General features: G+C 38.4%; 1 protein-coding gene across 3 annotated transcripts in view; it reads right to left on the reverse strand.

Annotated features, from left to right (window-relative positions):
• LOC140741468 (anion exchange protein 2-like) overlaps positions 1 to 22,260 on the reverse strand; it is an 84,417-nt gene that overhangs the window by 22,973 nt on the left and 39,184 nt on the right. For all 3 annotated transcript variants that reach the window (XR_012102065.1, XM_073071700.1, XM_073071701.1), the window contains 8 exons: positions 20,208 to 20,283; positions 17,901 to 18,085; positions 9,496 to 9,709; positions 6,778 to 6,984; positions 4,896 to 5,044; positions 3,043 to 3,237; positions 1,978 to 2,154; positions 968 to 1,057 (listed from right to left, as the gene is read on the reverse strand). Coding sequence is in view for 2 of the 3 variants with exons in the window: in XM_073071700.1 (XP_072927801.1) it covers positions 968 to 1,057; positions 1,978 to 2,154; positions 3,043 to 3,237; positions 4,896 to 5,044; positions 6,778 to 6,984; positions 9,496 to 9,709; positions 17,901 to 18,085; positions 20,208 to 20,283 (1,293 nt within the window). In the remaining variant the exon portion in view is untranslated. The remainder of the gene's footprint in view (positions 1 to 967; positions 1,058 to 1,977; positions 2,155 to 3,042; positions 3,238 to 4,895; positions 5,045 to 6,777; positions 6,985 to 9,495; positions 9,710 to 17,900; positions 18,086 to 20,207; positions 20,284 to 22,260) is intronic.

Below are 22,260 nucleotides of genomic sequence, written 5' to 3' on the forward strand. Positions count from 1 at the left end.
AGTTCATCCTCCTTGTTCCTAATACTCCTAGCATTGAAATAGACACATTTCAACCCCTTTAACTGGCTACAATTATGTTCTGTCCCCTGCCTGTCCTTCCTCATCAACTCACAACTCTTAGCATCTTGCCCTTGTCCTTCTACCTTAATCCCTGCACTCACATTCTGATTCCCACCCCCCTGCCAAAGCTTAATAAATTTTCTGGTCTATTAGATTAATATTCCAATAGGTTGCTGCACAGTATTGTAATCAATTTCTCAGTGGACCGGGTAAGATTAAAGGGGGTGCGGAACATTGTATCCAGGTTAGTTGAAAGAAAGTGTGGGAACTGGGGCCCTGGCAGTGGGAGAAAATGGCTCTCACTGAGTCAGATGTGACTGCAGGAACTGGGGCCCCAGTGAGTGACAGGATGTTTGGGAACCAAGGCTCTGTTGAGATTGAAGGGTGGCCAACAGACATTACTTAGTGAGCCAAATGCCAAACTATTGCAATTTCTGAATATTCAGATAGTGGATTACTGGAGTTTAGTTGACTGTAGGTTTTTCCAAGTACGTAAAAGGAAATGAGGAAGAGTCACTAAGATAATAAGTGCTGATAAGCATTTAACTGCTAATTCTGCTGGGAGAATTCTAGTATTAAGGCCATTTAGTTTTGAAGGTATTTAAAAGTGGTCAAGAAGACACCAGTCATCTGCACAGATGTACCCTCCCAGTGTCACCAATTGCTTCAATATCTGATCAATCATCAATATTAGAGTTTTCTCAATGTTCTGGCTATCTGAAGTTACTATAGAAAGTAGCTAGGCTTTGTTCACTGACTGGTGTGACATTTGGGAGATGACCTGATGTAAGAAATATTTTGCATACCCCATCTATATTCTCCATAACAATCACCTCTCCACAACTCACCACTTCATTTAAGCAAGAGAATCTTTTTAAATCAGAAGATTATCAGAGAGTCTATTAACCTGTGTGAAGGTGTCCTTAATGAAGTAATCTACTAGCACCATTGTAAGGATGGCAATGGGGACTCCAAAATCACCAATCACACGTCGGATCTAAAAGAAGAAAAAGAGAGCTTTGTTCACGCTAAGGCTTATAACTATTATAAAATGCCAGTCTAAGCATGCGGTTACCTAAGTGGAGCTCTGGGTACTTTGGGCATGGATGTGGGATTTACTTAGTAAATGTTTTTTCAATGAACTGTAAAGGAATTTGGGGGAAGGGTGACTCTTATTTGGTATTGCTTTATTACTGGCACCTGTACTGAGATAAAGTGAAAAGCTTTCGTTTTCATGCCATTCAGACAGATCATGCCGTAGATAAATTTATCAAGATAGTAAAAAGAAAATCAGAATGTAGAATTAGAAGTTACAGAGAAGATGCAGTACAGGTAGATAAATATACTGCAAAGACAATATTGACATAAACTGGAAGATCAAGATTTCATCCTTTTGTGTATGAGAGGTTCAAGAATCTGATGATGGTGGGATAGAAACTGTCTTTGAGCATGGTGGTAAATGGTCTTAAGCTTTTGTATCATCAGCCTGACAGGAGGGGGGAGAAGAAAGAATGACCAGGGTAGGAGGGTCTGGCTGCATTCTTGAGGCAGCAGAAAGTGTAGATGGAGCCAATGGAGTGGGAGGGGGTGGTTTGTATTATTCTAAGACTCTATCTGTCTAAGGTCTAAATTGTGTTGGATATAATCCCATAAGAGATGGCTTAGTTTAAGAAGACTAGATAAAATAATTGTGTATGAAGAACCAAAGAAATTACATAATCTAAAATATTTTGCAGTTAATATGTATGAAACTTATAAGCATGTTAACATATCTCATTTGAGGAAACAAACATAATCTCATTTGAGGAAACATGATTTGTCTAGATTTCCTGACCATTTGAACAAACATTGCACATATGAACACAAACATTTCCTTGAAAATTTCAAAAAGGGCAGGTTAACAGCAGAATTACTCACAGCTCCTGGGAAGAATTGACTGGTTTTCAGCTGTCTTAGAAAAATGGCAATAGTGAAGGTTCCAGACATTAGCACAAGGGACAAAAGAGCTGTATTAGGTTGAGGATGTTCATGCTTGCTACTTGCATCAGGCACACTTGTGTTGTAATGCTTCATCAAAGGGTGGCCTTTAAAAATCTGTTTTTTAAAAAACGAGCAGCGATGAGTAAAAAAGAGCTTACTTCTATTACCTACATACAGTATCTTCTGAATGAAAGGTCACTCATTCAATAAGTATTCCTGTCGACCACTAAGTAAAGGATGGACAATTCAATCAAGAAGTACAATACTTTCTGAAACTAACCTTCACTTGAAACTTACCCTATCATGTTTTTGACTGCCCACCCATGCTTATTCAATTAAAACAATTTAAATAAAAGATTACCGTCATCTCATATTTAACATTCCAGTGATATCCTGTTCTATAGTTGTATGTTTGTGAAGAAAAGGTAGACCGAGATGAATTATCGTATTACTCAATGACATTTCTGATTATCAATTTGCTCTAAAAGATGGAAGGTGTGTGTTGAGGATTGGTCAATTATTTGAAATAAGTTGGTAGGTCTGATTGCAAAGAATTGGGTGCATGCAGTTGAAACACCTGGGCTTTGATGATGCCAGGATTTATGAAAAATAGAGAAATAGGACCACAGAGATTTAAAGGGAATGCCCTTCTGACTGTGCAGGAGTGCATGCTAAAATCATAGCTAATGGGACATCATCTGATGAGGTAACATGGACAGGTTTTAACTCCTTATCTGTTAGTAAATCTGATTTCTGTTGGATGGGCATGGTTAAATTGCCTTTTTATATTACCAATCAAAAATTACAATAAAGATAAATTAACAACACTATTATTATTATTCTCACACATTCTATTAATGTTATTCATATGGTTTATCTCAGACCATTCTCCGATATTCCCCCCCCCCCACCCTCCGGGGCTCCCTCACTGTTGTTGTCCCTCTTTTTCTCACTGTGTCTAACTCACTGTTGTCTCACACAGTTAAGTTCATTTATACACACCTGAAATAGCTTGTTAAAGGTTTCATAGATGAAAATGAGGGAGATTAAGATGGAGAATATTTCCTGCGTAAATCGAGAAATGAATCGAACCAGGAAGCTGCCTTCAAAGGCAACAAGAAGAAGGACGATAATAATCATCCATAATCCAACCCAAATACGACCAGCCAGGTAACTGACACCAATATTTTCACAGAACTGTAAAAGAAGGGTGACATTAAAGTTTTAATTGAAAATGTTCTTAGCAGTAGCCACTTATATTCTGCACTGGAACCAACCATATTTTATAACTTTGAAATCTTCGGTGATACGATATGTTCCATTCAAATCTGGGATGCAAAGTTACTACATTCTATGGCTTCCCTCATTAACATTTCTGAAGTTCTGTTGTGTCTAATATTCTGCTTTAATATAGTAACATTCCCAGAGTAACATCTATAAAATTCAGTGACTCTGTGATGAAGTATCATTCTCTTTCAATCCACATCTGTAGTAACAAAGCAACAAACACAGAATGCTGAAGGAACTCAGCAGGTCAAGCAGCATCTGTGGAATCAACAAACAGTTTACATTTCAGACTGAGACCCTTCTTCAGGACTGGAAAGGAAGGGGGAATTTGCCAGAATAAAAAATAGGTGAAGCCAGGTGGTTGAAAAAGGTAAACACATCTGATAGGAGAGGGGAGTAGACCATAGGAGAAAGGGAAGGAGGAGGGAACCCAGGGGGAGTGATAAGCAGGTGAGAAGAGGTAAGAGGACAGAGTGGGGAATAGAGGAAGATTGGTCTCACCAGAAGGTGAATGGGCAGGTGTAGTGGAAAAGATGCGGTTGTGGGCAGCATCAATAGTGGAGGAAGGGAAACCTTGTTCTTTGAAGAAGGAGGATATCTCTGAAAGGAAAGCCCCATCCTGGGAACAGATGTGATGGAAATGAAAGGGACTGAAAAAGGTTTTATGGGAGACAGGGTGGAAAGAGGTATAGTCAAGATAAGCATGGGAATTGGTACATTTATAAAAGAGAACGGTTGACAGTTTGTCTTCAGAAATAGAGACAGAGATCAAGAAAGGGGAGGGAGGTATCAAAAATGTAGTAACAAATTTGTTAGTAACCTTTCTTTAGTGCTTATAGTAAATGCAAATATGTGCATATTCTGCTCATGCGGCAAAAATTTTAAAGGTTCAAGAGTCAAATTTAATGTTAGAGAAATGTATACAATATACATCCTGAAATGCTTTTTCTTTGCAAACATCCACAAAACAGAGAAGTGCCCCAAAGAATGAACGACAGTTAAACGTGAGAACCCCAAAGTACCATCAGCGAGCCCAAGCGTGTGCTAAGCAATAGCAAAGACACAGACCAAAATTACCCCAAAAGCTTTGCATTTCATCCAAAATTTGACAAACCACAGATTTTCTCTCTCCCTTGCAAGGGAGAGGGAGCTGTCCCCCATTTTCACAGCGAGCGGGAGACATAACAACAACCCGCTGGTTTACGATCTTTAAAGATTTTGATATTTAAGTATATTTTGTGCAAGAATAAAGTAACATTACTTGACAGAGATAACTATCAGGAGCTCCAGATGAGCTCATTATCCACTCTATGCCATGATGAAGTTCAAAGTTCAACCTTGCTAGCTGGAGCTTCCAACATGCACTACCTGGATCATTGGCTCAATCACATGGTTGGTAGGAATCTTATATTAGGAAATAAATGAACTCTTAATAATATTGTCCTATGAAATGTGCACCATTGGATAGCAGACCATGCACAATATACAAAGCTTAACATGGTTGTGATGCTCAAACTTTTTTAAAAACTGGGTTTGAATGTCACGGAAATAGAAGTTATTAGACTTACATTAAAATAGGCATCCTCAAACACTAAAAGTGGACCAGAGAAACCCAAAATAAGCAGGGGCTGAGCACCAAGTAGAGAGAAGATGACTCCTTGAATTGCTGTGGAAACAATTAGCTCTGAAACACCCATGTTACCCTTCGTCTTCTCCTCTGGAAACAAGATTGAGAACAGTTAAGCATGAGGAATATTGAGGGCATGGAAAGCACAGTCTTATCATCCGACATCTGAAAAGGAGGACACAGATGAATCAACCTTCCTTATGTGCCATGCATGGTTCCATTCCCTCATTCAACATTCAGTTTATACAGTTTGGGGAAAAAATGTTTGTAAATTTAGAAATAAAAGTTATTCCATGTTCAAATGTTTAATTTCAACATACTTTAATATTGATTGCTGTGGTTTGTTGTATGAAAAAAGATTAACAAACTTGGCTTATACTGTACCTATTGAATTCAGAACAGCAAGAGGTGATTTCGTTGCAGATACAAAATTCTAAAGGGCTTGACAAGGGGAGTGTTTCCCTGGGTTGGAGTATCTAAAACTAGTAGCCACAGTCTCAAAGCAAGGGGCTGGCTATTCAGGTCAGAGATGAGATATCTGGATTTTTTGGAATTGTCCACGTAAGAGGACTGTGGAGAACCAAGCTCTGAATGGATTCAAGATAAAGATTGTTGTATTTTCAGATATTGAAGGAAATCAAGATATGGGATAAATGTAAGAAAGTTGTACTGAGGTAAAAGATCACCCTGTTCTTATCAAATGGCAGAGAACGAGAAGCTCAATGGCCTTCTACTGCTTCTCTTTCTCGTAGTTTTGTGTTGTTATTTCAGTTAAATGGAGGCATTGATAATGTGGATGGTAAAAGTTCTTTCCCCTGAACAGGGGAGACCAAAACTGGGGGCATGGTTGTAAGATGAGAAGGGAAAGATTTATAAGGGTGATGAGTATATGGAACGGGCTTCCAGAAGTGGTTGAAGCAGTACAATAGTGCCATTTGAGAGGCACTTGGATAGGTACATGGAAGGATGGGGCTTAGACGTGGGCTGAATGCAGGACATTGGGACTAGCTGGATGAGTACAGGAGTCAGCATGGACTGGTTAGACCTTATCTGTGTTGTACTGCTCCATTCCTCAGTGACTCAAAATCATTAGTGAACTTCAACAAGACTAATTTATGTAACAAAATAAGGCATGTCAAGCACTTTAAGAGTATAGACTATTTTATAAGACTAGATATCAGTGTAGCTATAATTGGATATTGTTAGTCTATGTGCTGTACTAATGCAGTCTCTGGTGAGTTGCAGTGTTAAATTGAAAAACCATGCTGTAGGGTCATAGTCACAGGGAATTTAAAATGAACAAAAGCAGTATGAAAAGGAGTAATTAAGTGATGGCAAGTTTATAACAAATGCAGAAGGAAGAGACATTTAAGATAAAAGAGAAGACTTGAACTTTAGTGGAAAAGAAAGGAGTCCATCAAAAAACAAAAGAGTGATGTTGATGTTCTATCTGAGATTCTGTTTTGTGGTCGAATCTACTACTCTGCAACAAGTCTGGCCATATTTTACTACTTTGAGATCTTCAGTGACAAGTTGCACTTGACTATACAATTGTAAGGTATCTATGCTTTAGGGAATTCTGGACTTTATTACATATTAATATTTTTGAAGTTCTTTCCTCTTTTAAATTTGACAATACCCTACCTTTTCATGGTTATTTAAATGTGATAATTCAAACCACTTTTATTAAGAGAGTTATCAGTTGAATCCATCACCAACAGATGCTTTAGGAAACTGCAATGTTTTTCCTGATTTTGAATTATTTAGTATTAATTTTTGATTAATTTAGTAAATGAAAGGTAATTGTCATAATAGCTTCTTACCAAGGAGACCTCCAAAAGTGATGGCAGGAGTCAAGGCAGCAAAATAAATGAAGATAATTGCAGCCAAACATTGAGGATTCAGGGCATCCTTGATGTCACTCAAGTATTTGGGATAGCGACGTTTGATATCTCGGAACAAACCTCCAAATGGCTTTCCAGTTCTTTTGAGAGGATCATCGTCAACAGGTGGTGCTGGTCTGCTAGGAACTGGAATGATAGAAATTCTGAATTGCACATGATACCCAAGTGGACTTACTCCTGAGCTCTTAGGACCTCTTAGATCAGCAATTATTTTTGGAACTACTCTTGTCGTTCTGATTTAGATTTACTGGGAATTTGATCCTAACCCACTGTCTCCCAACTAATCTATCACTTTCGATGGGTTGCTTTTAAAATTCTTTCTGAGATACCTGATGAGAGCTTATGTTACCTGTCTTATTCACAAGTCAGTTATGTTGTTAGCCTTGTCTATCAACCTCATTATTCAGGGTAAAGAATCACCATTCTGTTATTCACCCCTAATACTGACAACTTTTTGCCCATCTCAGATGAATAGTAATTTTATAATTTCTTACCTTTTCTACATTTATAACATCACTTACTTCCCACAGTTTGCAGAATTCTGTATCCATTTCATCTGATTTTCATGTTATTTTGTGTTTGCAATGACTGTTGTTTACATTGTCTATAGCTTATAATATAAGCTAGTTATTATTAAATACCTGATATTGCCTTCACTGCCAATACCAGTTTCCATGATCTTTCATCTCTACCACCAACACAAGAGCATGAAAGTATAGCTTTGTCTCCAGTTGCTAAAGCAGCTTCTAGACACAAGAAAGACTGTAGATGCTGGAAATTTGGATCAACACACGCAAAATGTTGGAGGAGCTCAGCAGGTCCACTATGACCTATGGCAGTTTCAAGAATATTTTTGTACTGTGGAAATTTAATTCTCATGCATAAAGCTGTTGTGATTTCCCACCTTCATTACTGAAGAAGTCTGGCACATGGTAATATAGTGTGTTATCAAAGTAATCAATACATCTTTCGTAAGCTTTACTAAATTTGGTGTGGTGATGTTGGTGCCAAAGCAGTGCTTTCAAAATTGAATGAAAATTAGTCACAATTTTATTCAAACTTAAGACTTAAATTTGTTCTATGACAGGGTGGATCTGTACAGTGTGAAACAAGAAGAAAAAATGAAGAAATGTTCCTCTGGTCAGTCCATTCAGTCTGTCCAGCATTAGTGCTTTGATTGTCCATCACAATGAAATCAGATACCAGTGACAGAAATCTTCACCTCAATGTATTGCTTATCTATTCAACTGTTTACCCATGAATCACTGTAGAAAATGTAAGCAATATCAAACTTTTCTTTGCCTCCAGCTGCAGTTTATTTTTGTTATCCACCTTTTTGTGTTTGTGTTTTTTGTTGATGTTCCAAATATCCACTGAAGAAAAATCCATAGAATGAAGAAGAAAAATATACATATCTTTGCTTCAATGGGTTAATTTCATAAGGTACATTGCAGGAACATTTGACTCCTTTGTGTTTGGTGCATGGGCTGAGCTTTGGGCATTTCAGGTAATGGTGAATTATGCTGGAGATGGGGTTTTTATTTATGGAAAGATTGGCCATTCTTCTTAATGTATTGATTGTTGAGATGCAATTTAATAAAGCTGCTCAAAATCAGAATAGGTTTGACAAATAAGGAGATGTTGGCATGTTAGCATGTTTCATGTTGGAAGAATTACCAATGAGATAATTGATTAAAAGAACAAGGAAGAAACAGGATGTTGTTTCATTCACTAACATGCCATGATCTAGAAAATACCAATGAAGAGGTGGTGTGAGCAGATTAAAGAACTTGCAAATGGGAATTCAGGGTTCAGGGATTGAACCACTCTTTCAGTCAGCCGCTCCAGACATTTAGGCTCAATGGAGCCCGTCCACAGAAGTGGGACTCTTTGACTTACTTTGATTTATTGCTTGTATGTTTCTTCTGGGATATTTGGCTGGATCTACGGTAGATTTCTAGATTTGTATAGAATATGTTTTTTGGCAGTAAATGGAAGGTGGTTTGTGCAAACCTGATCTTCTTAGCTTAGCATGTAAATTTGTAAGTTCAAGAACAGTCTCATAGTGGTTATATTGCAGGAACTGCAGCCAGAGCAACATGCTGGAGGAATTCAAAAGGTTGAGCAGCATCTGTAGGAGAAAAGATACTCTTAATGTTTCAGGTTGAAACCATGCATTAGAACTGGCAGTGGAAACACTGACAATATGTTTCTTCTCAGAGATGCTGCTCAACCTGCTGAGTTCCTCTAGGAGACTGGTTGTTGCTCCGGGTTTCACCATTCACAGTCTCTTGTGTCTCCAGCAGCCAGGGGTTTGGATCATCATGTATAACCTTGAATCCCACCAGATTACTCAAGGATTTAAAATTTTTGTAGGTATATAGATAAGAAAAATTGTTCTTAGTAACAGTAACCACAAAACTACAGATATATCACAAAAGCTCATGCGTATCATGGCTTTTGGGAAGGAAATGCGTCATCTTTACCTAGTTTAGCCTATATGTTACTCACACCCACCAGTGTGGTTGATTCTTAACCATCTCCTCAGTTAAGAGATGTCTTCATTGCCAGCATTACCAAAGATGTCAAGAGCATTCAAACATAAACATAGACTAATGTAAAGTGAGCCCATTTTACCTGTCTCTGATTGCTGAGCTGCTTTCATCAACTTGTCATCCTTCAGTTTCTTCCTGTTCAAAAGCATTTCCTGCTGGTAAGGTATCACATATTTTAGTTGTTCCACATCCTGGATTTCTGTTGGTGAAATGACGATGCTGTAGTCCAGAACCTCTCGGATACCATTCAGCAGATCACAGGGATTCTTTGCTTCGTATGCCACTTGGCGGAAAATCTGGAAAACCAGAATGAGCCTCCTCATTTAAATTTTCCACCACAAAGAAAGTACCTTCCTCTTTCACCATTGAGCAGCTGAGGGAGAGCAGTAGGCACAGGAGCAGTGGACCCACTTTAGTTCTAAAATATTACTACTATGTATACTTTAAGTATCTAGAAAACTAACGAGAAGGTTCTATTCGGGGAGGATGATACAACAGTGGAAGTCAATAACAACATAAATGGCAAAGAGAAGGCATATAATAGAGCAAAAATTAGTGGGAAGTTTGAGGATTGGGAAGCTTTTAAAAACCAACAGAAAGCAACTAAAAAAATGAAATATGAAGGTAAACTAGCCAATAATATCAAGGAGGATACCAGAAGTTTTTTAAGATATATGAAGAGTGAAAGAGAGGCGAGAGTAGATATCGGACCACTGTAAAATGATGCGGAGACAAGAAAATGGTGGATGAACTAAGTAAGTATTTTGCATCAATCTTCACTGTGGAAGACACCAGCAGTGTGCCAGAAGTTTGAGAGTGTCAGGGGTCATGAAGTATGTGAAGTTATCATTACTAGGGAGATGGTGCTTGGGAAACTGAAAGGTATGAAGGTAGATAAGTCACTTGGACCTAATGGACTACACCACAGAGTTCTGAAAGAGGTAGCAGAAAAGATTGTGGAGGCATTTTTAATGATCTTTAAAGAATCACTAGATTTGGGCATGGTTTTGGAGGACTGGAAAATTGTAAATGTCTCTCTACTCTTCAAGAAAGGAGAAAGGCAGAAGAAAGGAAACTATAGAACAGTTAGCCTGATCTCAGTGGTTGGGAAGATGTTGGGGTTGATTGTTAAGGATGAGGTTTCAGGGTACTTAAAGGCACATAACAAAATAGATCAAAGTCAGCATGGTTTCCTTAAGGGAAAATCTTGCCTGATAATCCATTGGAATTCTTTGAAGAAACAACAAGCAAGATAGACAAAGGAGAATCGGTTGATGTTGTGTTCTTGAATTTTCAGAAGGCCTTTGACAAAATGCCCATGAGTCTGATTAGCAAGATATGAGCCCATGGTATTACAGGAAAGATACTAGCATGGATAGAGCATTAGCTGATTGGAAAGAGGCAAGGTGTGGGAGCAAAGGAAGCCTTTTTTGGTTGGCTTTTGGTGTTCCACAGGGGTCAGTGCTGATACGCCAATGATTTAGATGACGGAATTGATAGGTTTGTGGCCAACTTTGCAGGTGATACAAAGATAGGTGGAGGGGAAGGTAGTGTTGAAGAAGCAGGGAGTATGTAAAAGGATTTGGATAGATTAGGAGAATGGGCAATGAAGTGGTAGATGGAATACAGTGTTGGGAAGTGTATGGTTATGCATTTTGGTAGAAGGAATAGAAGTGTAGGCTATTTTCAAAATGGGGAGGAAATTCAAAAATTTGAGGTGCAAAAGGACTTGGGAGTCCTTGTGCATGATTCCCTTAAGGCCTGTATACACTGGAACTTAGAAGAATGAAGGGAGGTCTCATTGAAAGGTTACGGGGAGAAGGAAGGAGAATGGGTTTGAGAGGGAAATGGATCAGCAATGATCAAATGGAGGAGCAGACTTTGATGGATCAAATGGCTAATTCTGCACCTATGTCTTATGGTCTAATATCTAGTAGCAACCAGAGGTTCTTACTATTACTATCTGTAACATTGGGAAATGGACTAGGGGTTGAATTAAGAAATTCAAAATCAAAGTAAGTTAATTATCAAAGTACATATAGGTCACCATATAAGGTACTACCTTGAGATTCACCTTCCTGCAGACATCCATTGGAAAATAAAGAAATACAATAGAATGTATAGAAAAAAATACACAAAGACTGACAAACAACCAATGTGCAAAAGAAAATAAACTCTACAAATACATATATATATATATAGTAGTAAACTCAACTTGACTTCAGTGATAAAGTCCACCACTACAGCATGTGCCAATTCTGAATTCAACCACCTGAGCAAAAGAATGTTTGATTTTAAATTTGGCACCCAGCCCCACTATTGTCCAACAAGCAACAGTGGTGTCCTAGCTGCAGAATGCAACCACTAAATGGCAGCTTACTTTTAGGACATTAAAGCACAGGATCAATGCCACCAAAGCACCACCACAAAAATGGTCCACATTTACTGGTTGGACAGGCAGAACATCTTCTTGTAGCCCAACAGCCCTCGTACTACTTTAACCTCTCTACTTCAGCCAGCTTTGTTCCAATATGGGAAATGAATCCCAGGAGGAGAGATAAAACAGTTCAAGGATGTGCTCTAAGGAAGAATGTAATATCCTCTCCAACTGATGCGAATCCTTGGATAAGACTGCTGAACAAGCAAGGAATCCCAAGGACCTTTGAGCATGGAGGTCAAGCACAAATGGCAGGACAATCCATACTACCCACACACCTCTCCATCTGCCCCACCTGTGGCAGAGTGTGTGCACTCTGCATAGAAATCGGTAGATAACTCACAACCCATAGAATTATATAGGAACTATATAGTATTTAAATGAAATACAGAACAAATTAGAACACTACCAATACTACTACAGTACTATAAAACTGTGTACTAGCCCCTAATAGTTATTGATGGAGGAATTAGTCCAGTGTACGCTGCCATGTTCTTTTGATTGATTGTAAATGAACAAAATCTGTGCTGGCACTGGTGTGGATAATGAACTTGCCTTCATACAATGCTTTCTGCAATTCCATCCTCCAAATCTTCATTTTTATTGTAACGTTCAAGATGATTGTCAATACCTTCAAATTCTTCATATTTCCTAATTTTTTGAAGTAATGAAATTGCTTCACTTCCACTCCTGGCTGTTTCTGGCATCTATAAAACCTCAATGCTTGAAACTGCAGTGAGCAAGACAGTACTAAATTGCCTTACAGCTTGTTTCTCGCTATCAGTGACAAAAATCACTGCTTTTTGAACACACACACAATTAATGCTATTTAAATATTGTTCACTCTAAACATGATGTACTGTCTAATGATCACACAAGTGCACAAGACTGACACTAGTTAGAAACTTCAACAACAGTGTCCTGTCCCAATTATGTGGCATAGTGCCCTAAAAGAATCCCAACTATTTCCTCCATTAGTTTTTGTTCTGTAAGAGTTGTCCCAAATAAGCAGCTGCCACAATTAACCGATGGCCCAACTGGCCTTTAAAAGATGGGGCACTCTTAGTGTTTCTAAAGATTGTAAATGATGTGAGAAAGGTTTGGGGTTTAAAGCTGTGGGACGAAGGAAAGTAACACCAAGGAATTATTTTGAATGACACTGGCTTTGGAGAGTAATCAAGGATATATCCATGGAACAAGTTAAAAATAATTTAGCCCAGGAAGAGTTGCTTCATAAAAATAATTTAGTTGGGGGAAAAGTTGTGGATTATAAACATTTCTAAGGGTTTCATGGTGGAGTAAGAACAGATAGCTTATTGGTGTTGATTAAATTTGATGGAAAAAAAGTTGACAGATAGGGTTAATTTAGCTTATGAGTTACACGGTTCAAGTCTATGTGTCGCCTCCTCTCTGAGATGTTTTCAGTGCCAGAAGTCTGGTCATGTAGGAGCTATGTGTTGGGATAAAAAGCAGTCTGGTAGATGCGGTGGAGAGCATGATTATGTAATAGTGGAGAAGGCATTAGGCCAAAATATAGCAATTGTGGGGGGGAGCAAAGTTCTGTTTATGCAGGGTGTCTTGTATATAAGAAAGCTGTGGAAACACAGCGTGCTCAGGTGAAAATGGGCATGTCATGTGCAGACACTCTGCAGAAAGTACAGAAGACAGTGTCAATGGGACCTATTTATATCCAGAATACAGATAGATTAAAGCCACTGTGTAAAGTGCATGATTTTATAATAAAGTATTCGTTGTTTGTTGGTAAACTAGTTTGTCACTTTTATGGCAGATGTGGTAAATTGTACAGCACAAACTAAAAGTACAACAGAAAAAAATTAAACTTATATAAGTAAAAAATGTTCAAACTTCAATGGACAGTTGTTAATGTGTTTTCTAATTTTATAATGGAATTCTAGTTTGTTAGCAAATGATCAATAATTAAAGAAATTTGTTGTATGTTTAACAAATAAACCTGATGTACAGGGAACCTGGTTGAAATCTTGTTAAAAATGGGATAGCACATAGCGTTTTGGGAATTGGAGCTGTTTTTGAGTCAAATCTGGTTGAATTTTTGGTGAGAGAATAGTGAATTACAGGTAATAAATTTTCATAAACCTTGTGAAAGGTTAACACCTGATATATTGGAAAGTGATGGTGGAATAGGAAAAATAATGTTATATAAATAACGTTATAGTCGCCTCACTATAGGAAGGATGTGGAAGCATTGGAAAGGGTACAGAGGAGATTTACCAGGATGTTGCCTGGTTTAGAGAGTATGCATTATGATCAGAGATTAAGGGAGCTAGGGCTTTACTCTTTGGAGAGAAGGAGGATGAGAGGAGACATGATAGAGGTATACAAGATATTAAGAGGAATAGACAGAGTGGACAGCCAGCGCCTCTTCCCCAGGGCATCACTGCTCAATACAAGAGGACATGGCTTTAAGGTAAGGAGAGGGAAGTTCAAGGGGGATATTAGAGGAAGGTTTTTTACTCAGAGAGTGGTTGGTGTGTGGAATGCACTGCCTGAGTCAGTGGTGGAGGCAGATACACTAGTGAAACTTAAGAGACTACTAGATAGGTATATGGAGGAATTTAAGGTGGGGGGATATATGGGAGGCAGGGTTTAAGGGTCGGCACAACATTGTGGGCTGAAGGGCCTGTACTGTGCTGTACTATTCTATGTTCTATGTTCTATGAAACAGTTCGGACAAATAATCCTGATTGCTGAGAACAAGTCTGTTCCAGTTCCTGTTTGGAAGTTGAACTTACATTGTCTGAACTTAAAAGGGCTATTAATAGTGCTAGTCAGACATCACCTGGGAAGTGTTATTTATCTGTTTATACGATCGTCAGATTCAAAAATTATGTTTGTTTTGTAGTTTTTTAATACAATATGAGTTGTAGGGCAACTTACTTCCTTCCTGGAAATTAGCAGTTGTTATCCCTATATTGAAACCTGGTACAGATCAATCAGATCCTTCCAGCTATAGACCTATTTCACTAACTTCACATGGATGTAAGATCATGGAAAGAAAAGTTATAAGCAAGGCTTTCTTATTTTGTAGAAAGTAGTGGAAAATTAGCTGTATACCAATTTGGCTTTCAGAAAGGGAGAATGACCAGTCACAGTGTTAGGGTTAGAATCTGTTATTTATAAGGCTCAAATTAATAATATTTATAATAAGGCTCGAATCACTGGTAGCAGTTTTCTTTGATGTAAATAAATGCTTGTAATATGTTGTGGACACAAGAATTATTGCATAGACTTTAAAAGATGGGAATAAGTGGTAGAATGTTCTGTTGGATTCAGTATTTTTTATGTGACAGGAACAATATTTTCTGTGGAGTATAAGATAGAGAATGGGACTCCATAGGGGAGTGTGTGCAGCCCATTCCTTTTTAATATTATAGTTCTCTTAACTGTTGACTCAGACATTTCTAAATCATTATCTGCTGATGATGGTGCCGTGTGGAAGAGACAAAGGAATATAAATTATATAGTTAGGAAATACAGGCAGCTATTAATGAAGTAGAAGATTGAGGCCGTCAGTGGGGACTTAAATTTTCTGTTGCAAAGACTCAAGTTAGTTGTTTTTCTAAAAGGAACATTACACCCACAATTAATCTCAAGTTAAATGGAAAATCTCTTAAACAGGAGTCAGTGGTAAAGTTTCTAGGTATGTGGACAGACATAAGGCTAACATGGAAGGAGCATGTGAATAAAATTATAGAGAAGTGTAAAAAAGCCCCTAATGTGCTGAAATGTTTAGTTGGGTGTGAGTGGGAGGTCATTTAGACAAATGTATATTGTGTTAATCAGATCTATCTTAGATTATGTTGTGTATGGGTCAGCCCCACCAGCGGTTTAAAGCCCCTAGATAAAGTTCAAGTTCAAGCATTGAGATTATGTTGTGGTACGATTAAATCATCCCCAATTTTGGCATTCCTGGGTGAATTACCTTTACGTCTATGCAGGTTACAGTTAGCAATGGTTTATTGGGTTAATGTAAGAGGAGATAAAGTTGGTCATTCAATATTGGCAACATCAGTAGAGTGTTGGGAGGACTGTATTCATAGTCTTCAGGACTGTATTCATAGTCTTCAGTTTTGGATGGATGGGAAATGAATGGGCACAAAATCTTGGGTTGTTTAATGTGGAATATGGCCCCAGAGAACCCCTTTCTGTTGCTCCACCATGGTTTTTCCCTTTGCCTGTGGTTGACTTAAGCCTTCAAGTGAAGATCAAGATGAAGAATGATTGTACATCAGTTACGCAGGTAGTTCAGCAATATATGCAAGGCAGATATTGTGGATTCTTACTTATCTACACAGATGGTTCAAAAGATCTAGTGACAGGTCTTTCAGGTGGTTCTGTTTATTTTCCAAAGATTCAAGTGACTATTAAAAGATTGTCAGTATTCACATCTGAGTTGGTTGCTATTATTTCAGCCTTGGAATGGGTCAAAGATATATGTTGTGATTATGTACTTCTGTGGTCTGATTCATTCTCGGTTTTGACATCTATTAAAATAGGTACTTCAAACTGTAGGCCAGAGATCCTTCTGGAAATTAGGCAACATCTGTTGAGGCTGCAGGGTCTAAGCTAGCATATCTATTTCTTATGTTGGTATTGAAAGAAACAAGGTGGCAGACCTTCTAGCTAAGTAATCACTAAAAATTAAGGATGTAAATGTAGTGGTGCTTTTCCATAAAGCCTTAATTAAAATATCTGTTCGATCACTGAGGTAACAAAGTTGGGATAAGGGAAAGAAGTTATATAAAATTCAGAGGATGGTGGGAACTCAACTGGGAGATGGGTATAACAGGAAGGTAGAAGTTAAGCATACACATTTACATAGTAGACATACGAGATTGAATAACTCCTTGTTCACAACTAGTATGCATGATACAGGCAGTTGTAGGGAGTGCACTTGTCAAGAACTGGTGCTGCATATATTGTTTGAATGTGCAAAGGAATCTTCTAATTGCTAAATTGAGATCTTTGGGACAGACACAGTTTAACATGGAAAGTTTGTTAGGACGTCACTGCCATTGTAATTTATATAAGTGCGTAGTTGACTTTTTGAAAAGCATGAGATTTTTTGATCTTACAAGATATTTGTCTTGGGGGTCACTAAAGTGGGTGTACTTCCTGTCTCTTTGCTCCACACCCCAGCTCAATAAGTGACGGTAATGCACCTTATGTTGGTCTGCCAGCTGCCATGAAGAAGAGGAGGAAGAAGAGGGGGAAAAGGAAGAAAAGAAGAAGTTTTTAAAGAAGAAGAAGTTTCTAAAACAAAATAAAATCCAGTAAGCAGCAGTTCTATGGGTGAATGTGCCTTGTTCATGAGAGAGGTCAGCGGAGACTGGCCAGACTGGTTCAAGCTGACAGGAAGACAACAGTAATTCTAATAACCATGTGTTACAACAGTGATATGCAGAAGAACATTTCTTAACACACATCACATCAAACCTTGAAGTGGATGGGCTTCTGCAGCTAAAGACAATACAGGAGGCACCTAATATAGTAGCCTCTGATTGGATGAGAACAGATAAGAGAAACATGGTTCTTTTAAAAATTGAACATAATATGAGATAAAGCCCCACTGAGGTAATTCAGCTAAAGCATGCATCATTGACTTCACTCACTATTGATTGGCAGTTGCATTAACTTGGTTATTATTTATTATTAGTAATAGAGTGCTCAGCATTTGAATTACTATATGTCATACCAAACACTTCATTTCCTGACTCTGTAAACAATTAAAACAGTCAGTGCATTGAATGTATTCACTCCCTGCCTTGGTCTTCACTAACTAACCTTGGAAAAGAAATATTATCTTAAGCATGTATTCTCCTTGTTATGAACCCTATGAGTACACAACTCTCAATGCAATTCTCAAATTTTGAATCAGATGGAAGCTCCATTATAGTTATGATTGTGGTTCAATGTAATGAAGCATTGATCTGGATCAGAAAGACTTTGTCAATTTCCAGCAGTTTATGACAGATATGTTAAGTTTTCCAAGTTGCAGAAAGTTTCCATACCTTGTCTGACATTAAAGTTGAAAATGACCGCCCAATTTCATGATAGTTCATGTTGGAAGTTTTGGGTGCCAGGAATACTATGATGAATCGGGTGGGGATGGAAACCTCCAGGACTGACTCCAAGCAAACAGCCTTCTCCAAACGCACAAAGGCCATTGCTGGACAAGTCAGTGACTCCATACAACCTGCGAAAGGGAGAGATGGTGTGAATATCTTTGATATATCATCCACATCCAGTTCAGTTCACTGTCTAGGCAATGCTAAATTTGAGAGCAAAGCCTTAGAATTATTTACTTCATTAATTTATACTAATAGGCCAACATAACTTAAACATAAAATTGGAATCTCTTTTAAATAGTTTGGAGAATAAAAGTGCTTAAATAGGTATTGGTGATTGGAAGAGGGAGGAAAATAGCAGTGTTCAGAATTAAGAGACATGCTTAAAGGTACAGTAAATAAAAGACACGAGTGTAAGGAGTTCAAGTTTTACAAGAAGGATAAGATTTTCTTTGCAATGAAGTGGTATTGAAAGTATGTTGCTGAAATCAAAGGCAACATAATAACATTACAGAAACACAGAGCATAATCTTGTGTTTATGTTATCAAACATGAAATGCTTTGAGTGGCTAGTCATGTCACATATTAAAACCTTAATTCCAGCTACACTGGACCCTTTCCAGTTTGCTTATCGCTCAAATCGATTCACTGACGATGCAATAGCCTCTGCCCTCCCCCCTCCCCTGTTCTGTCCCGCTTGGAAGATGGGGTCTCATACACTAAACAACTGTTTATAGACTTAAGTTCGGTGTTTAACACCATCATACCCTAGAAACTGTCCTCCCTGGGTCTCAACACCTCCCTCTGCAATTGGATACTGGACTTCTTAAAGGTAAGGCTATAGTCAGTCCGTGTGGGCAGCAACATCCCTCATCCCATTACGCTGAGCACTAGCGCTCCCCAAGGCTGTGTGCTCTGCCCACTGCTGTTCACACTGCTGATGCCTGACTGTGTCACAGGATCCAGCTCAAACCTTGTCACCAAGTTTGCAGATGACACAGCAGTGGTTGGCCTAATCAAGAACAATGATGAGACAGAGTATGGAGAGGAAGTGGAGTGACTGGTGAATTGGTGTGAAAAGAACAACCTATGCCTGAACGTGGAGAAGGCAAAGGAAATCATTGTGGACTTCAGGAAGGTGCAGACAAACCATCCCCCTCTGCAAATACATGACTCCTCCGTAGAGCGAGTTCTGTGCACCAAGTTCCTGGGAGTTCACATCATTGATGACCTCACCTGGTCCCTTAAGATCATCTCCCTGAACACAAAGACACAGCAGCGCCTTTACTTCCTAAGAAGATTGAGGCAAGCGAGGCTCCCCCTACCCCATCTTAACTGTACTTTATAGGAGCACCATTGAGAGCGTCTTGACAAGTTGCATTTCCATCTGGTGCGGGAGCAGCCAAGCATCAGACTGGAAGTCCCTACAAAGGACTGTTTTAGAACAGCTGAGAAGATCATAAGGGTCTCCCTACCATCCATCAGGGACATTTCTCAGGAGTGCTGAAGATGCAGGGCCCTGAGTATTATTAAGGATCCTACCCATCCATCCAGCATCCTCTTTGACTTTCTATTATCAGGCAGGAGACTCCAAAACATAAAAATATGAACAGTCACGATGAGAAACAGTTTCTTCCATCAAGCCATTAGGCTTCTGAACTCCCGGCTGTATCATATTCAATGTGTCACTGGTTAATCTGATCTCTACCTTCCAATATTTAATATTAATGCACTTTACTTTGTTATTTATGTGTGATTCATCTGTACATTTTATCCTTACCTTCATAAGATATTGTGAGTTATGTGTACTACTGTGCTTTACACCCTGGTTCGGAGGAATGTTGTCTTTTTTCTATATACATTATATGGTTATTTATGTTACATACGTAATTTCATGATAATAAACTTGACTTGATTTGTCTTGAGAAGCCCATCTACATTAAACAGTGCCCTCCAGCCACCAGTGAGGTGAATGATAGCAATTTTTGTGGTGTTTTGGGTGAAAATATGAGTATTGGCCAAGACCACAGTGTTTTTCTTTGAAGGATACCAACTTAACTGCAATCCAAGGCAACAAATGACTAACAACACATTCACTTGCAAACCAAGGCCTATCTCCATTCCCCCACGCTCCCCCCACCACCACCACCACCACAATTTCCCCTATAAGGAGAGAAGGATGTTCTATTTAAAACCATCTTTTTTTTTTCATTATCATTACAAGGCACAACAAAGATGTTCCATACTTACCAACAAGAACTAAGGTTCCTTCTGTGTTTTCTGGAATTTTGTCCATTATTTCCGAGTGATGCCTCTTATGATGTTCCTTTGCCACAATAACAAAACATTACAATTTACTTTAATGCAAACTCTCTTTTTTGCAAACCTTTATAAAACATCTTGGGAAGAATTATTGAAATGTACTCTTGTGTACCGTACCCATGTACGCTGACAATGTGAATGCCACATTGTGCAGTGTATGTAAAACATTTGACCATTTGATCCTACATAAAGATTTACATTTGTACTGAATTTATACAGGTGTTTGTTAATGGTTGTCATTCAGGTGACCCCTGTGTTACAGCTGGAGGATGGGCTGTTGTGTTACTAGAAAATAATTTAAATTGCAGTTGTCTGCAGTGCAAAACCACATCATCTGTTGTGCATCAAGAAATACAAGCTCAAAATAGTTGTTTATTTATTTACTTATTTCACATGACTTTTGTAAGAGCAAAGTTTCATTGCTAACTCAGATCTTTTAGGTGTGGTTTGTGAATTTTGTAACAATCAATTTCCATCACCTGACCTGCCATAACAGAGGTGTCATTTGTATAGTTCTCAAGTTCGGTGATGTACATTAATTCTGTAATCCTTGCACTTCAACACTATGATAACATAGATATCTTTCAGACATAGCACTGAATTGATGCAAAAAAAGCTTACAAATGTTACAGGTATTAACCATGAACTAAAATGATCAGTTAGGCTCAGAGAGAATTTTTATGTACTGACAAATACCTTTATTGGCTCAGTTATCAAACACACAAATTTACAAAACTAGGTACTTGTGCGCATACCCATCAGGTTTCATGACCCTCTGTGAACAGTCAAAAAATGGAAAAGGTAATATCCAGGAAAAGGAGTCTATGCTGCCTAGTTGTTTCTCTTGATCATGATCATCCACATTTCTGACATGAGGTTATCACTTCCACAATGGTTAGCCTCTACAGAGTTGCCACTGTCTATACTCACACAAACCTCCATTCTGATCCTTTTCCTTATCAGATCAATCTGTTATGAGCAAATTTCATTGGCTCAGGCTTTTCTGACTGACCTATGTCAGCTTCTCATTGGATCTGTCCCAAGGCTACAAACAGTAATACTTTTTGGCTCTTTCCTCAGACTTGTGCTTCAGGTAACTTCCTGAGTTCTTTTCAACTCAACCCACTTCAGCCAGGTCAGCCAAACACTGAGTCCATGCTGTTTCAGATCACTGGCTGCTCTTTCTACAAGCCTACCATTTTTACATAACTAAATAAACAGCTTCTTATCTGGACAGGGTCTCAGGTTTAGCAAATCATTATCAGGGAAACTTATTGTGTTCACTTTCAATTGCTCTGATTGAACCATCACTGAGCAAGAAACAGTTCACTAAAGTGGTTCACAAAATGGTGGTTGCAAGAACAATCTCACAAAATGGCAGCCTCCATAACCGTCAACCACATGGCAAGAACAGAGACATTAGCTATGTCTTCTTCCACTGGTCTTGCCTCATTCTTGTTCACTGATTTGCAGATTTTTGTTCTTTCTGGCCAACACAAATAATAGAATACCCAATTATTTTACAATTTTATTCTTAATGCACGGCGTGAATAGGAGAAATAGCAAATAAAGTTGAAAATTCTCGACCTGCTTGTTTATAACATGAAAAGATAACTGAAAATAAGCCATAAAGTTTCAATTTTGGTAAAGATACTCTGAAGTGGATTGAAACAAGAATACTATATAGAGTGCATTGCCTATTGAAATAGATTTCACATGTGCAAAATACCACTGATCCTAGAAAAGTGAAGTTAAAATGGAAAATTTTGGAAGTACTCAGCAGAATATTGGCAGCATTTATGCAGAAGCAACAGGAGTTAATGTTTCCGATGAACTTTAGTCAGAACTGAGGAAAAGCTGGATATGTAAGGATATGGGATTTTATGAAATGCAGAGGTAGGGAAGGGGCCGAGTGGAAGAAAGAAGAGAAGGAAAGTCTGACATAAGGTAAAATAGTTCCGAATCCTAAATCTGAGAATTT

This window comes from Hemitrygon akajei, chromosome 18 (assembly GCF_048418815.1).
Source record: "Hemitrygon akajei chromosome 18, sHemAka1.3, whole genome shotgun sequence".
NCBI classification, from domain to species: domain Eukaryota; kingdom Metazoa; phylum Chordata; class Chondrichthyes; order Myliobatiformes; family Dasyatidae; genus Hemitrygon; species Hemitrygon akajei.